This window comes from Anoplopoma fimbria, chromosome 2 (genome assembly GCF_027596085.1).
Source record: "Anoplopoma fimbria isolate UVic2021 breed Golden Eagle Sablefish chromosome 2, Afim_UVic_2022, whole genome shotgun sequence".
NCBI classification, from domain to species: Eukaryota; Metazoa; Chordata; class Actinopteri; order Perciformes; family Anoplopomatidae; genus Anoplopoma; species Anoplopoma fimbria.
Genome location: NC_072450.1, coordinates 4,621,573 through 4,637,594, shown reverse-complemented (window position 1 = coordinate 4,637,594; position 16,022 = coordinate 4,621,573). Strand labels below are relative to the sequence as shown.

General features: G+C 38.0%; 2 protein-coding genes across 3 annotated transcripts; one reads left to right on the top strand and one right to left on the bottom strand.

The window, feature by feature from the left end:
* The first annotated feature begins 146 nt into the window (after positions 1-146).
* arl14ep (ADP-ribosylation factor-like 14 effector protein) lies at positions 147-5,856 on the top strand. 2 transcript variants are annotated; one of them, XR_008531868.1, is made up of 6 exons: positions 147-342; positions 2,017-2,212; positions 2,289-2,417; positions 3,542-3,582; positions 4,897-5,240; positions 5,342-5,856. XR_008531868.1 is itself a non-coding variant. In XM_054618555.1 (5 exons), the coding sequence occupies exons 1-5, from the start codon at positions 272-274 to the stop codon at positions 5,123-5,125; spliced, it is 666 nt and encodes a 221-aa protein (XP_054474530.1). In that variant the 5' UTR covers positions 147-271; the 3' UTR covers positions 5,126-5,856. The 2 variants fall into 2 exon arrangements, 1 of the variants encoding a protein (XP_054474530.1); XM_054618555.1 differs by having other exon boundaries at positions 4,897-5,856.
* Positions 5,857-14,161: 8,305 nt separating this feature from the next.
* Positions 14,162-15,770, bottom strand: fshb (follicle stimulating hormone subunit beta). The gene is made up of 3 exons (XM_054612556.1): positions 15,695-15,770; positions 14,541-14,722; positions 14,162-14,439 (listed from the first exon to the last, which is right to left on the bottom strand). Exons 2-3 carry the CDS (start codon positions 14,697-14,699, stop codon positions 14,233-14,235), a joined length of 366 nt encoding a protein of 121 aa, XP_054468531.1. The 5' UTR covers positions 14,700-14,722; positions 15,695-15,770; the 3' UTR covers positions 14,162-14,232.
* Positions 15,771-16,022: the final 252 nt, after the last annotated feature.

Sequence of the window (16,022 nt, the reverse complement as noted above, 5' to 3'; positions counted from 1 at the left end):
CCATTGAATGAGAAGGTGTGTCCACACCTTTGACTGGTACTGTATATCTTTCTCTTTGACAGTGAGGACAGTGGAATTCAAAACCCTGAGCCGCCGCTAGAGGGCAGACTCCTCCGAGACCGAACCGGAAGTTGAAGTGGATCTACATTCTATCTCCACCAACGAAGAAGCTAAAAAAAAAAGAAAAACAATAACAACCCGTGTTTCTTTCCTGCACGTTTCCCTCACACGTTTTAAATGATAAAGCATCGCAGCACAGGTTGGTAACACGATGCCGGTCCTCTGCGCTGCCATAGGCTGCAACAACAAGTTTGTGAAAGGGTCGGAAATCAGGTTTTACAGGTGAGTTTCTCCTCAAACACGTGGTACCAGAGAGAGAGAAATAAAGGTGGATAAAGATACAGATAACATAAAGCATCAGCCTTTATCTGTCTGGTGACAGTGGGCCTAAATGCATGGATGCTTATGCATATATATATATATATAAAATAATAAATAAAAATAAAGAAATACCATATGAATATAATGTGTCCAAATACATATATATATATATGTATAAAAATGTATATATATATAAAGGTGTGTAAATAACGTGGTATATATATAAAAGGTGGATAAAAATAAAATATATATATACATAAAAATAAAAATATATAGAAACCACTATATATAAGGTGTGTATAAATATTTGACTGGTATATGTATATATATAAAATAAAAACATATATAAAATTAAAATAAAAATGTGTGAAAAACCATTGAATGAGAAGGTGTGTCCACATATTATGTACTGTATATCTTTATCTTTGGCAGTGATATATATTAAATATATGTAGTGTATATATACATATATATATCCATATATATATATCCATATATATATATCCATATATATGGAATATATATAGCGGATCTACATTATATATCCATATATATATAAAAAATATATAAATATATATAGCAGCAAACAGTCTTAACATCAATGAACAAGTTTAAATTATTTAAAAAAAATACAATAATACATAGTAAAGATTGACTGTTGCAGCTCTGTTTGCTACTAAATGTCATCACATATACTTGTCTTTAAACTAACCTGATTATAAGAAATGCTTTATTTAATAAACATAGCTACAAAGAGCTTTCTCCTTTAAAGAAAGTGATAAAAATAATGTGTGACTATCTGCTGTGTAGAATAGACTGAAAGAAATAATACAAAACTGAAACATAACAAGGTGTAAACAAACAACACAAACAATACTTACATTTGTGCAAAGACAGAATTTACTTGGAGGTAAACGAGAAGTGACGCAACAGTGACACATATGTTGCTGATGAGTTATGATGACGTTACAGTACATTACATTACATTACAGTCATTTAGCAGACGCTTTTATCCAAAGCGACTTACAGGAAGTGTATTCAACATAGGTATTCAAGAGAACTACTAGTCACCAGAAGTCATAAGTGCATCTCCTTTCTTAAACAAGCATCTAAAAGCATAAACCAGAGCAAAAGTACAGAAACAAACTAATACGAATACATTAAGTGCTAAGTGGAAGGACATGTGATGACATGTTATCTTGATTAAATGTTGCAGCATCAGATATTGTGCAGGTGTTGCTGCTGCTTCAGAATATAGAGAAAAGATAGAATTTACAGCTGTGACGAGCATCTTGGCCAAGACCATTTATATTTGTTTTAAACATACTCTTAATTTGTTTGTTTATCATATTTTTAAATGATGTCTTTTACTATTGAGCTATGTTTACTGTCACACACCAATCACCAAGCCAAACTCCTTGTATATGTATCATAAGTGGAAACATAACGGATATCTGATAAAGCATGATTTTCCTCCCCATTGCCTTCTCTTGTTGCAATAAAATACACATCGTTTAATACATATTTGTCTTCATCAACTTAGGATGACAGTTTTCCTCATCAGGTTTTTCGTCATGGTAACATGTGTGATTGAAATCATACATCCTGCATCTCCTCTACTCTTCTGTGCTTTAGGTTCCCACTCAGCAAACCCCTACTCGCCAGCAAATGGGTCCACAGTCTGGGGATGAAAAACTTCATCCCGACCGCCAACACCTGCCTCTGCTCGGAGCATTTCAGGGCCGACTGCTTCAGGGACTACAACGGCAAACAGTTTCTGAGGGAGGACGCGGTGCCCACCATCTTCGCCCAGGGGCAGGATTCATCAAAGGTGTTGTATAAACTATTCTAACAAGTCATCCTGTTTAATTTATTACAGAGTGACTCAATAAGTGAATATTCCACAGATTGAACTTCGTAAAAGAGGGGTGATACCAAAGGAGGCTCCGGTGGTGAATCCGATAGGAACACAGGCAGACAGAGACCGAGCGAGAGAGGCCGTCAGTGTACGCAGAGAAAAAAGAGGAGGAATGAGGGTGAGTCTTCTGTTAACATTTCCTGTTCATATTGTGTTAAGCTTTTAAAGTATCAGACTGGTCGTTTCTGCTTTGCGTTACATGCAGTTAGATTTTGAAGGGTACCTTTTTTAATAGTTTTCGGTAGTTAATGGGCTTAAAAAAATGCATTTAATCAGTAAAACACAACAAATGAAGGCTGAAAAAATGCCCACAATTGCACACTGATGTTTCTTCTACTAACAAAAGTAATAATAATAATAGCGATGGTACTTGTTGCAGTAATTATGATAATTAGGTTAACGTTACTTTATCGTCTCCCATGGTAAAAAAATAGTCTTTGAGATGAGGAAATTGCTGCATAAAGACCAAACGTCACAATAAAACATGTTAACATACGTGCAAACATTAGCCTGAGATTAAAAAACTAATCACAAGCCATTCACTCTGTTAAGAGGTACAGGAATACATCTCAAAACACACACACACACACACCTCGGTGTATAAATGACACGCAGACAAACAGGTCTTGTAACAGTACAGAATGTTTCTTGTAAAGTCAGCTGTATGTTTGTCTGAGTAATTAACACCTTCACAGCTTAAATAAATATTGTTGTGATAAAAGGTAGACTCATCTTCCTGTTACTTTGAGCCTTTTGACTTAAAATCTGTCAAAAGTATTTTGTTTGACATTGAGTTATTGTTAAAATGGAAGTTTGGGATGCAGAGAGTTGCAAGATTCATCAGGGAAATAAAAAGAAAAAACAATTATTAATATGGGTATATGACTTTATATATCTGAGTAAAATGTAATTGTATAGATGATCAGATTGCAGTGATTATTACACGTTTTTAAAAAGTTGCATCTGGTCGAGCGTAGTTTATTAGAATTTAATAGCAAGATATTAAAAGATATTATTGTCAGAGGCATCACTGGAGTCGGTCAGAGCGACAACATTCACCAGCATGTTTACCACTGGTTGAACTGGATCATTTGAAAGCGGTTTCTGCGTTAAACCACAATTGGCGGGGTTTTTTCAGATGCCTGTTTTTCTTCTTGAGATGAAAGACTATATTGAAAATGCAGAAAACCATTGTGGGGATAATTTACGTCGGCTATAAAAATGTACTTTGTTTTGTCACAGGGTGGACGAGGAGGCCGCGGAGGAAAACAACTCGGTGACAGGTGAGACAGTGTGTGTGGGTGTTTCTCTGTTCTCACTGTCGCTCTGCTCATTTCTATCATGGAAGCATTTCTTTACAGTTTTCACCACTTCCACCATCTCTACTGTTCAGGGAAGTGAAAGAGTGTCCTTGTCCTAGTTAGGTTTGTGAGAATGATTGTTGAGCCCGGACGGGAAAATGTGCTTCTTCTTTGTGGCGTGGCCTTCACTGGACTTTTCTTGTGAAACAGGAAAAATACGCACAAAAGACAGACTTATACTTTCTCTTTTCTGATACAAATATGTTCTCAAGCACAGGCAGTGTATGTATAGAGATACTTTCAGCACATCTACAGCAGAGAAAAATGTAATCGCTACAGGTCTTCATGTCAGTATCTAAAATCAAAGAGCCACTGCCAGCTTCTACATCCGGCGACATTGACCAATTAGAAATCCATAAAATGCAGCCACATGATGCATTCTGGGTAGAGGTTTGATGAGTTCAGCTTTGACTCACAGGAGTTACAATGTATTCAGATGGCAACCCAGTTTCAAGGCAGAGAGAAGTAGCAAAACGTAAAATAAAAACTATAAAAAAAAACTTCTCCTCTGTCCATCCATGACCTCGATATCTCCCAAATATTCCGATTTTTACAACTTAATACACAGCTTCCACTTAGCAGCTAGCTCAATCTGTCAAATAAAGCAGGAGGTAATGATTGATTGGTACGCTTTAATAAATAAAAGTTTTAAAAGTAGTATTTTTTTACGTTAAGATGTTGCTGTTTCTACTTTGACTCCTCTGACCTTCCTGCTTTTTTGGTCAATACCACTTCTGGCCTTAGGGGGCGCAGTAGAGATGACGTTTAAACGACCTGTCCAGTTAAAACATAGGTGGCCTCCGTTGTCTTCCAAGAAAGTAAAAAAAAAAACGCGTGTGATTCATTAGTTAATGAAGGACTAGACAGCTGGGATAACTTGAATTTCCCGATCTAATTGAATCAATCCTGAAGAAGTGTTTTCGACGGTGTGCTTCTCCTTCAGGCCTCAGGTTTGCTTAATGAGCTTAATTAAATCTGAATGTAGATTTGAGCATTGTTTCATAACGATGTGAAAGCCTAAAAAAGCCCTCCGCAGGTTTTCACCCCTCACTGAATGTTTCATGATATTAATTGTCACTGTCAGACTGCGGTGGAATGCCTACCGCCTTGAATCGTGAAATTATTCACATTTCTACTCCGCAGCGATTACTTTCCACTGTCAGATTTAAATGAAACTGAAGCGGTAATTGGAAGCGGGAACAGTAATGTGGGTGTTTTTCGTCTGGTCCCCTGCAGACAGACCGTCGGGGCCAAGAGCAAAGTGTACGACAACAAAGGCCGGCTGCTCTCCAACACCAAGGACATGTGTGACTGCCTGGACGTGGACTGCATGGGCTGCTTCTACCCGTGCCCCGACTGCGGCTCACGCAAGTGCGGAGTCGAGTGCCGCTGCGACAGGAAGTGGCTCTACGAGCAGGTGGAGGTGGAGGGCGGAGAGATCATCCGGAACAAGTTTGCTATCTAGTGAACGTGGGACCTTTTTTCAAAACTGTGATTTTAAAGAATCTTCCACAATGATCACTGATACGTCTGAGGATTTACAAAGATACTGCCTGTGGTAGAAAACTATGAATAACAATGTAAGTATTCTGCTGAATGTTGGATGTGTTCTTATAAATGTTTTGGTTTCCTTTTAAAGTTTCTTATGTACCAAACTATTCTCTTAATGTTTACACTGTAGCGTCTGCAGAGGAAGCCAGAACACACCCGACTCTCTCAAGTGAAATCCCAAATTTCATCTTTCATTGAGGGTGTTTACATGCACATGGTGGTTTATAATCATATTTAGGATATGGTGTTTCCATGGTCAAACATATAAACAGGCTACTCCAATAACCCGATCATAAACGGGTTGTTCTTGTCCATGTAAACACGCTCACTTTGTTGCTGAATTTTGTATTATTTTAATGTTTTCTTTTTCTACTTGAATTATCTACAGAGGAGTAAAAAATATTTTGTAATACTTCTGAAATACAAAACTGAAATTAGGACCCAAAGACTTTGAAGAGTTGAGGAGAGATTTGGTTTAATCATGTGACATTTCTGAATAAAGAAAAAAGAGGTTTATGTACATGCATCATTTTGTTAAAAAAAATAACTGGTTGGACCAAAAACATTCAAGAAAACCAGTCATGTTTTAGTTTTTTGCATATTCAATAAAATGGAAAAATGTATCAAATCCTTGATGTTTTATAGTAGGAGAAGAAAAGCATTTTTTGTGTTTGTAGCATTTAATCTTCAAAACAACACGTGTATGTATGACTGTGAATAAGAATTGATTGGTTCAGCTTTAAACTACAAATACCAACAAGTCATGTAGCATGGCTGTCAAAAATATCATCACTTCATAAGCTTATCCTATTTAAGATATTTGTTTGAAATTTCAAATTCTTGAGTTATTGCCAAAACATTTTTGTTGAGGTTACACTGACCTTTGACCACCGAATTTAATAATTTTGCTCAAAAATAAACATAAATCAAAGATCCATCGACGCACCATGGCTTTGTGGTTTATGCAGGCAAAATAGTTTATTGTCCATACAGGATTCAGTGTTTCTGATTATTTATTTAACAAAACAAGCAAGCAAACAAAAGAACAAAGGAAATCCTATTGCTGCTCCACCCCGGTGCATGCTGGTCCTGTACCTGCCTACTCCTATAAATCAGCCAATTTATAAACAAACAAACAAACCTTAAAACTACGTATAATTAACACAAATATTAATTCAACTAAATGATTGACTATCATAAGAAAAAGCTATCTTTATATATCCCAAAATTTAACCTAAATAAAGGAACATCTAGAATAATCTAAACAATACTACGTAAGAGTAAAATAACTAAATACTAACATCAAATAAACAGCTCCTACAGTTAAGATACAACAATAGCTCGAATACATTGAACATCTCAATCTGATTAAACGAAGTCACATTTTTGGAAGGGTTTTCCTTTAGGCCCTGAATATGGTTAAAGAGGTTCATTCAATCTAAATGTAGTATTTAACAAACGGTTTCATAAAGACGTGAAAGACAAAACTGTCCCAGGTTTTCAACCCTTTCACAAAATCCCTCTCTTGCTATATATCTACATCCAAACCTCTTCAGGGAACCGCTCATCACAGTCACAACTGCTAATCTGGAAAAACTCAGAAAGATAACGGCAGAAGAAGAGCTACGTCTCTTTTTTTTCTTTTTTTTCTGGTTTTGGCACTTAAAAAGAATATAAGCTCAGCAAGATCTAAGTGTTCAAGGCTGAGCACGACCAGGTCCAACTCTGTGAGCCGCTAATTTAAATCAACAGAATGAATCAGCGGAATTAAAGTGTCCGGATCAAACCTTTAGCCCGGTGCTCGGTGAAGGTAATCCCTCCTAAATGACAGCGTACCCTTCATTCCATTAGGTGGGTTATAATAAAGCACCGTCCTATGGAGAGCCTTTTAATAAAGACGGTAATTAATGCAACGGTAGAGTCATTCTTTTAAAATGTAATTCATTTTTATTTCTATTAGGTCTTTTTCTTTTTGTCCATTTATCACAGAATGGATGCCCCCCCCTCCACACACACACACACACACACACACACACACACACACACACACACTGAACAAAGGCAGTAGACTAGCAGCATGACACAGCAGTTCATCACGCTGGCTATAGAAAGAGTTGCAGATCTGTTCAGACTGTAATGTCTCATTTATACACATCCTGCTGTCCTTGAGCTCAGCTGTAGGTCAAGTGTCATGCCGCCCTCGGGGGGAGGGGTGGGGGTCGCTTTGTCTCCACATCCTCCTGCTTGTTTCCGGGGGAACATTTGCAGCAAAGGGCTGACAAGCACGGTTCTGCAAAAAATCTGAACTTTGAGTAATTGCCATAGTGGATATTTTAGTGTTTAAAGAGGATGTAGATTGTTGTCTTGTAGGAGAAATGTGGTGTTTACTTTGCCAGAAATCTCCTCATAAAGCTTTTTTGTAGGCTCATTTTTTTTTTTTTTTTTTTAAAGCGCCACTTAGAAATAAAGATTATTAATATTGATATAAAAAAACCAAGTCGATGAGAGCAGAGAGCGAGTCGATGCAAACAAGCCGTTCATCAAAGCAGCTGAAGTTTTGTGTCCCAAACTCAAATCTTAAGCTCAAGTTCAAATATTTCCTCAGTGGTAAAATGTGTGCAGGAGATACTCCAGACATCAGGATTCAAATGAGCCCCACTCTCTCTCATATACTGGCTGCTGGTGGGAATATTAAGCAGAAGTAACATTGGGACATTTTGCTCACAAAGCAGTTTGTTTTTTCAGTTTTGTGAGTTTCAAAATATCACCTGATTTCCAGGTGTCAAGAGTTGACGGTGAATATATTATGTTTGTTGGTCAGTCAATCACTTTGGTCCACATTAAAAATATAGCAGTTCAAAGTAGGAACAGTGCAAATATAAAATAAATATATTTTTTTTAAATCAATAAGGTGCCGAACACTATGTAAATCAACCAGTAAACGATAAGAGCAACTCAAAATATATATCCAATGTCCACGACATAAACATGTTAAATTATGAGGATCATACACATGTATGAGAAGTGGCTTATGGATATACGTACAACAACTTTTAGATGGATTGCCAGGAAATGTATGTACAGACACTCATTGTTCATAGACGATGTCTTCATGTATTTGGTGATCACCTGACTTTTTCTCAGGTGCCCATAGGAGGTTGGCATTTGCAGTTTTTAGAGACATTTCTTGACAACTTTTGAATAGATTGCTATGAAGAAAAACAATATATGTTCCCCTAAGTTTCTATCCTGTAGAAAGTTCTATCCCTGCTAGCAAAGCTGTAGATTTTCAGTCTTGTAAAAAGGGTATAATATAATATAAAAGTGAGGCCAATGTTCAAGTGCCTGAAGCCTGCATTCTCTCTACTGTCCATCAGGGGGCGACTCCTCTGGTTGTATAGAAGTCTATGAGAAAATGACTCTACTTCTCTCTTGATTTATTCCCTCAGTAAACATTGTAAACATGAGTTTATGGTCTCAATCTCTAGTTTCAAGTCTTCTTCAATACAGCATGATGTTCATTTAGTAAATGATGCTCCATTTAGAGTCAAACAGACCATAAAGCAGGGTGTGATTTATGGTTTACGGCCAAAAAATACCAAACTCAAGGCTTTAAAAACGTCAGTCTGTAAAACCACTTCTTCTTTACAATCTACGGTCGGCCACAGTTGTTCTGCTCCATGCTTGTCAAACAATGAGAAGTTTCAGTTTGTCATAATCTGCAACGTGAACACTAGATGACGACAAAACCTAAACACAGAAACTTTAAACATTTCAGTTTGGTGTGCCGTAGTAAACTCACCACAAACCAGAATACAGCACAAAAAACAAAAGCATACAGAAACACATGCGCATATATTCATGTTCTCATTTAGAGCCCTGACTGCTTTTAGAAGCTGTTCATAAAAATAGTAGCGATACCAGCTTGCTCTGGACTGTTCAGTATATATCCTTCTAAGAAATCTACTGTCCTTAGTTTTTAGGAAATTCAACACAAGGAAGAATTCTTCATAGCCCGACACAAAGCCATCCACTACATGAGCGCGTCCATTTCCTCCCTCCGGCAGAGCGACAGACTCATCTATAAACTTGATAAAATGTCCATCTGAATATTGGCTGCGGCAGTCATTAGTGTGGAGAGAGCGTGAACCTCCGGGGAGCCGCTGGATGACAAAAACAACCCGCTGTTAGAGGACACCGATGACCTGAATGCAGTGGAATCTGTCAGCGGATATCCAGCCTGCAGCGTTCACAGCGAGCTGGAGATGTGACAGAAGAGTCTGAGAGGAGTTTAAAGGCTGAAGCAAAATCTATAAAAACGAGGGTGAGCAGGTCGAAGGCCCGTCTGGATGTTGACAGAGAAGATGAAGTAATGGGGCTGTCCCGTCTTTCACTCATATGTGTGTACAATTACATTTATATATATGAACTGTCAAGAATCTGAAGTGTTGCCAGCTTGTTTCAATGAATCCAGTAGAGCGGAAACATTTGGTCAATTAATCAACTGGGTCAAGTGAGAATTAATCGACAACAATTTTGATAATCGCAACCTTGACATTGAGCTAAATGCTAACTTTTCCATGCTAACAATGTCAATTCTAACATGTTTATTTTAGTTTTTCTAATTCGCACTAAACACAAACAACACCCGAGGCTGATGGGAATGTCATATGTTCATAAACCTCAACTTCACATTTTGACCTGTTGATGGCGCTGCATAAAAAGTTATTAGAATTCAACTTGAAGGGCACATGGATGTCTGTCCAAAATTTCATGGCAATCCATCCCATAGTTGTTGACATATTTTTGTTTGGACCAAAGTGGTGGACCGGCCAATCAACAGCCACCATGCCAAGAGGTAAAAATGCCAAATATTCGCTGGTTTCACCTTTTTAAATGTGAAGATCTTCTGCTTTTTTCCTTTTTTATCTCATTGATTATCTTTGGGTTTTGGACTGTCAGTCTGTAAATATAATATCAGTTAGGTCTCCTAATTGTTTTATTTTATTTTTATTTTTATTTTTATTTTTATTTTTTATTTTTTTATTTTTAGCTTGCTAAGTCTCTGTGCACTAAGCTAAACTAAGCTAAGCTATCTTAAAATAAGACTATTAATCCTTAGCTAAGATAAGATAAAACTATTAATCCTTAGGGAAATTAAAAAAAAGTAGCAGTTCAAAGTAGGAACAGTGCAAATATAAAATAATATATCTTTTTATTTTTTTTAAATCAATAAGGTGCCGAACACTATGTAAATCAACCAGTAAACGATAAGGAGCAAATCCAAAATATATATCCAATGTCCACGACATAAACATGTTAAATTATGAGGATCATACACATGTATGAGAAGTGGCTTATGGATATACGTACAATATCAAATCTTAGTAAAGGTTAGTTTATTTAAGGCATCACTTAAGATCTCACTTTAGGTTATGAGAACTTGTGATGGGCACTTTTTTTACTATTTTATTTACTGTTGATCTTTAATTAGATAAAAATTACTTAATCAAACAAATAATTAATAACAAAAAACAAGCCCTAAAACCATTTATTGTCCTGTTTTTGTCTATTTAGCACTAAAAGTTTCAGATTTCCTTTTAAATCACTGGTCATTACTGACCAAAGAACAATTAGTTGTAGGTTGGCGTTGATTAACATGTTGTCTTTTTTTAAGCCATAACTATGAAACTAACAGAGATCCTAAAGATCGATATCCAACTTAATAGCTCCAGCGTTTGGGAATCGATTAATGCAATTTCGCCAAAGTCGTAAGTGGTAGAAATGATGTCTCTGGGTGAATAATTCAGCGCTGGTGGAGGTTTTATTTGCCAGTGTTTCTGCAGAGGAACTGTGCTGCTCCGTCCAGCCTTCACTCCCTCTGCTGGCTGTTGTTCCTCGGGGTGTTTGAGAAGTAAAAAAGGAAAGATGTGGATTTTGTGATATGGCAAAGGTTAAGAAAGCAGCCCCCTCGGACCACCGTCCATCTCTACATGCCAGTTTGTACTCCTCTACTACAAGAGGCTTAGGTCAGCTCCGCCTGCAGGGTCGGTCATCGCTCCGTCGAGTCTCAACTCCTTCTCCTCCAAACAACAATCTAAAAACTTCGTCCTCTGAGAAATACTTCAGCTCCCTCTCGCATTCTTTTTTTTCTGAACTTGCTCCAGTATGCTGCTGTCTTAAAGTAGAACAAAACTCAGTAATCTACTCACATCTTGTTTCTTTTACAACCTCTTTCTTTCTGTCATTGATCACTCTGTTCCCTTGTGTTCTATCATTAATCATTTCATTGATTGTCTCGCTTGTTGGAGCACTTTGGCTTTGACCCTTGCATAACTGGCAAGCTGGAATATTGATACCCTTTAAATACAAGCTTGTTTCTCCAGTTGCACACATTAAAAATCACTGCAGATTAGACTTCAAGGCAAAAATGTTAAACAGTGTACAGTTGATTTTTATCCACATTTTAGGGGCACTACGTTTGACTTGTTATAAGGAGCACTACTCAGCTGCTGAAGACATTGGAGAATGTCCCCTTTGGCTCTCGAGGGAGCTTTTCAAAAAATGGAAAAATAACCCAGATGACGTCTAATGAAAGTTGAATTATTGAAAACAACAGTAACCTCTCATTGACAACAGTAATCTCTCATTGACAGGCGGAAAACCTCCTGTTATGACGAGTGAAGCCAATGCGGAAGTGTCTTAAAACTTGCATTCTCTCTACTGTCCATCAGGGGGCGACTCCTCTGGTTGTATAGAAGTCTATGAGAAAATGACTCTACTTCTCTCTTGATTTATTCCCTCAGTAAACATTGTAAACATGAGTTTATGGTCTCAATCTCTAGTTTCAAGTCTTCTTCAATACAGCATGATGTTCATTTAGTAAATGATGCTCCATTTAGAGTCAAACAGACCATAAAGCAGGGTATGCTTTAGGGCGGGGCTACACAGTGATTGACAGGTCTCTACCCCTACCAGAGCTGTATACGGCGTCTCTACGTCACTGCTCCACATTCCAAATATGGTCATTTCTGTTCCTGGTTGCAAAAAGTCAAGATGGCGACGGCCAAATTGCCGAACTCGAGGCTTCATAACTGCAGTCCACAAACCAATGTATGATGTCACGATGACTACGGCCTCTTCTTATTTAGAGTCTATGGATTTAGACCACATGAACGCCTTACAGCAAACAGCAAAACACTAAAGTGAATCACAACATGATCATTTCCTTCACATCACTAAAGCTGACACCACATTATACTGTAAGCCTGAATTCAATTCTGTCCACACTGAATGAGGATAAAACTGGTAAGTTGCCAAGTCAGAACACTGGAGGTAATTAGCAGCTTCTCATGTTAATGAGGGAGTCCTCCGTCATTAGAAGGGGCCTCAGGTTGGTCCGTGTCTCTGGATTAATACAGCGTTACTCTAACAAGCCGAACCCGCTTCTGGCTAAAAACAAGCCTTTTCCAAACTGTATCATAGAAACTATTTAGGTCTGCAGAGGACATCAGGGTTAGAAGAGCTGATTTATCATTCTTCTCATTTCCCTGAAAAATATGTTCATCAGTTCTGCCTTTTTGGATTCTAGTCTGCTGAATTTTTAAGGGAAAACTATCTAGTTTGAAATAGGTCAATGCCACAGAAGAAAGGCATGCACTGATTTTACTGCTGTGGTTTGACCTTCGTCCAAAGTGAAAGAACATATAACGTCATTGTTGAGGGCTATTATTTAGTCGACTTCAAGCCAGAGCACACAATAAAGGCTGCTGGTAGGTCCTGTCTAAACAGCAAATACTGAGAAATTCTTAGTATGGGGGTAATATAGTGTGTAAATACACACAATGTACGGTACACAGGCATTAAAGAACTTTTGGGAAATGCACTTGTTTGCTGCCACTGCTCTCATATCTGCCTGAATATGAACCTACATCTCGGAGGCCATTAGCTTAGTTTAGCAGAAAGACTGGAAACAGCTAGTCTGACAAAAAGGCTAAAAGGTAAAAAATATATATAAATAAATAAAAAAAACACTACTTTATTGCACCAATAAAGCGCACTTCATTTTTTTTTTTTATATCTTGTTTGTTTACTACAAAGAGTAAAAATGACGCGGTTTTAGGCTGTTATGTGCTGAACTACAACTGTTTCTCCATTTCAAGCATTCATGCTAAGCTAAGCTAACAAATGCCTGACTGTAGCTTTATGTTTAAAGGTGCAATATACGGGAGTCAGAGCATTAACATAGCAGCAAACAACTATTATTACTGCTGTGTTGAGAGGCAATTAAAATGCACCCAATCTCACGTTCTTCACTGAACACAAGAGTAGCATAGATCCTCTCATCTAACATTAGGCTATAAGCACATTTAACAGTCTACCTCTTCCTTTAACAGCAGGGCAGCAACATCTCACATACAGACCTGTTGCAATAATGGCTCAAGTGCAGAAAAACAAATATGTAAGAATTTGCCTGCTAAGCTGCTTTTAAATTTAGTGTCGCCTTATGAAACCAGCCACTGATCAGCAGACACTTTATTGGAACTTTTGGTTACACTGCAAACTCTTTATTTTCATTTCCACCTGTCAAAAAAAAGAGGTGAGGCCTGCTCTTTTTGTTATAGGACGAACTCCCGTCCTCAGCACGAAAACTTGGACCGCAGGACTGTTGAGTTTTAGGGGTCAGTGGCCGGGACAGAAATAGAGAAACAGTTGGCGGGACATTTAATCTCTCAATCGGCCTTTTTGACTTTAAAGGCACTCTGATATCTCGCTACCGAATCGGGACATTTCATCCGTTTTGGCAAACTGTTAGAGGTGTTGACAGCGACGGAAGTGAGCAGATTAAAATGTGTGACTGATGGTTTTGATTAAAGAGATGTGCTGAGATATGAAAAGGACATATTTTAAACATAATGTAACACGTGAAACGAAGACAAAACCCCCCAAAAAATGATACCTGTTTATTTCAGCGCCAAGTCACACAGACAATGAGGAAAATGTCGGACAGACGATTCTTTTTTAAAAGGACAGACAGCTGGATACGTCTCCGGGGAAACCCTCGCAGTCGGTGCTTTCATTTGGGTTACACACGTTGCATTTGCAGTTTCTGGCCACCGGATAGGTGACACCGTCTGGGCATCCGTCGATGTGTTTCACCTCATAGGACCAGTCCCCGTTACACGTGTCATATTCATGCCTGTGTTGGGGGCTGGTGTAGACCGGGTCCTGTCACGACAGTAAAATGTTTAAACACACTTATTCCATCAGTATGTGACGGGTTGAAACTCAAACAAACGTTGACACAGGGCGCCTGCGGTGCTAAATACCCTGTTGAAACACTGCCCTTCACATATGGTGGTGTCGATGAACACGGTTCTGCCGCAGCTCTCCACCGGGATGCGGCAGTTGGTGAGACGACACGTGAAGCAGCAGTCTTGCCCCGCCGCCACCATCCCCAGCACCGCTGCCATGACAACCAGTTGCATCCTCTGCCGGGTGCAGCGGACGCCTGCCACAAGAGGGAGGGGATCAGTTACTCGGATTATTGGCGGTTAAATAATTTTGGAGCTTGTGCGTTAACGAACCCGAGATCTTTGTTATGTGTCGGCGCAGATGTATATACATTTTAAACATATATACATACACACATATATAAATAAATACATATACATACACACACATATATACATATATATGGATATATCCATATATATCCATATATATCCATATATACACACACATATATATATATACACACACATATATAGATATATACATATATACACACATATATACATATATACATATATAGAAATATATACACAAATATACATATAAACACATATATACATATATACATATATACAGTACCAGTGAAAAGTTTGGACACACCTTCTCATTCAACTACTTTGAAGAATGTAAAATATAAAACATATTCTGGTTTGTTGAGCATTTGTTTGTTTACCACATAATTCCATATGTGTTCCTTCATAGTTTGGATGTCTTCAATATTAATCTACAATGTAGAAAAAAATTAAAAGAAAAATAAAGAAAAACCATTGAATGAGAAGGTGTGTCCAAACTTTTCACTGGTACTGTACATATATACATATATACACACATATATACATATATAAATTAATTATTCACCCTGTGGACTTTCTATCAGAACTTAAAGGATCGGTTCACCTAATATACAACTATCTCGCCATATAAATAAACTTGTCGATGCTATAGAGCAGGGGTGTCAAACATACGGCCCGAGGGCCAGAACCGGCCCACCAAAGTGTCCAATCCAGCCCACTGGAAGACTTTGCAAAGTGAGGAATTAAATTAGAGTTTTTCAATAAAATGCTTTTCCTTCGGCCCACAACAAAAATTAGTTTGACACCCCTGCTATAGAAATGATATTACTATAACTTAATTAAAACGAGCTCAGTTAACGTGTAATTTACACGAATCTTGAACATGAAAAACGTACCTGTAGAGCTCCGTTGTTTCCTCGAGCCGGTCTTGTTTCTTCTGTTGCTCTCTCAACATCTGTACCAGCTGTCAACCCGTGGCCGTCCTCTCCGCCACTTAAATAGTGCTGCTCATAAATCCTTTTAATCTATTCAACCTTGGGCTCACTGCAATTTTTTCCCCACCTGTTCAGACTTAAGAGAACACCTTTCCCTAAACAGTTTCAGGGATTGCCCAACCGCTCAAGGTCTTTCCTTCTATGTGAGGAGGAGTGGGTTGGTATCTACAGACATCTTGTTTGGATTACGCGAGTGAAAGGATTAGATGGACCGCAGGGAAATACGAAA

Coding starts and splice junctions, on each gene's coding strand:
- fshb (XM_054612556.1), bottom strand. CDS start 14,699: ATGCAACTGGTTGTCATGGCAGCGGTGCTGGGGATGGTGGCGGCGGGG. Junction 14,440..14,540: donor AAGGGCAGTGTTTCAACAGG/GTATTTAGCACC, acceptor CTGTCGTGACAG/GACCCGGTCTACACCAGCCC.
- arl14ep (XM_054618555.1), top strand. CDS start 272: ATGCCGGTCCTCTGCGCTGCCATAGGCTGCAACAACAAGTTTGTGAAA. Junction 2,213..2,288: donor AGGGGCAGGATTCATCAAAG/GTGTTGTATAAA, acceptor AATATTCCACAG/ATTGAACTTCGTAAAAGAGG. Junction 2,418..3,541: donor AAAAAAGAGGAGGAATGAGG/GTGAGTCTTCTG, acceptor GTTTTGTCACAG/GGTGGACGAGGAGGCCGCGG.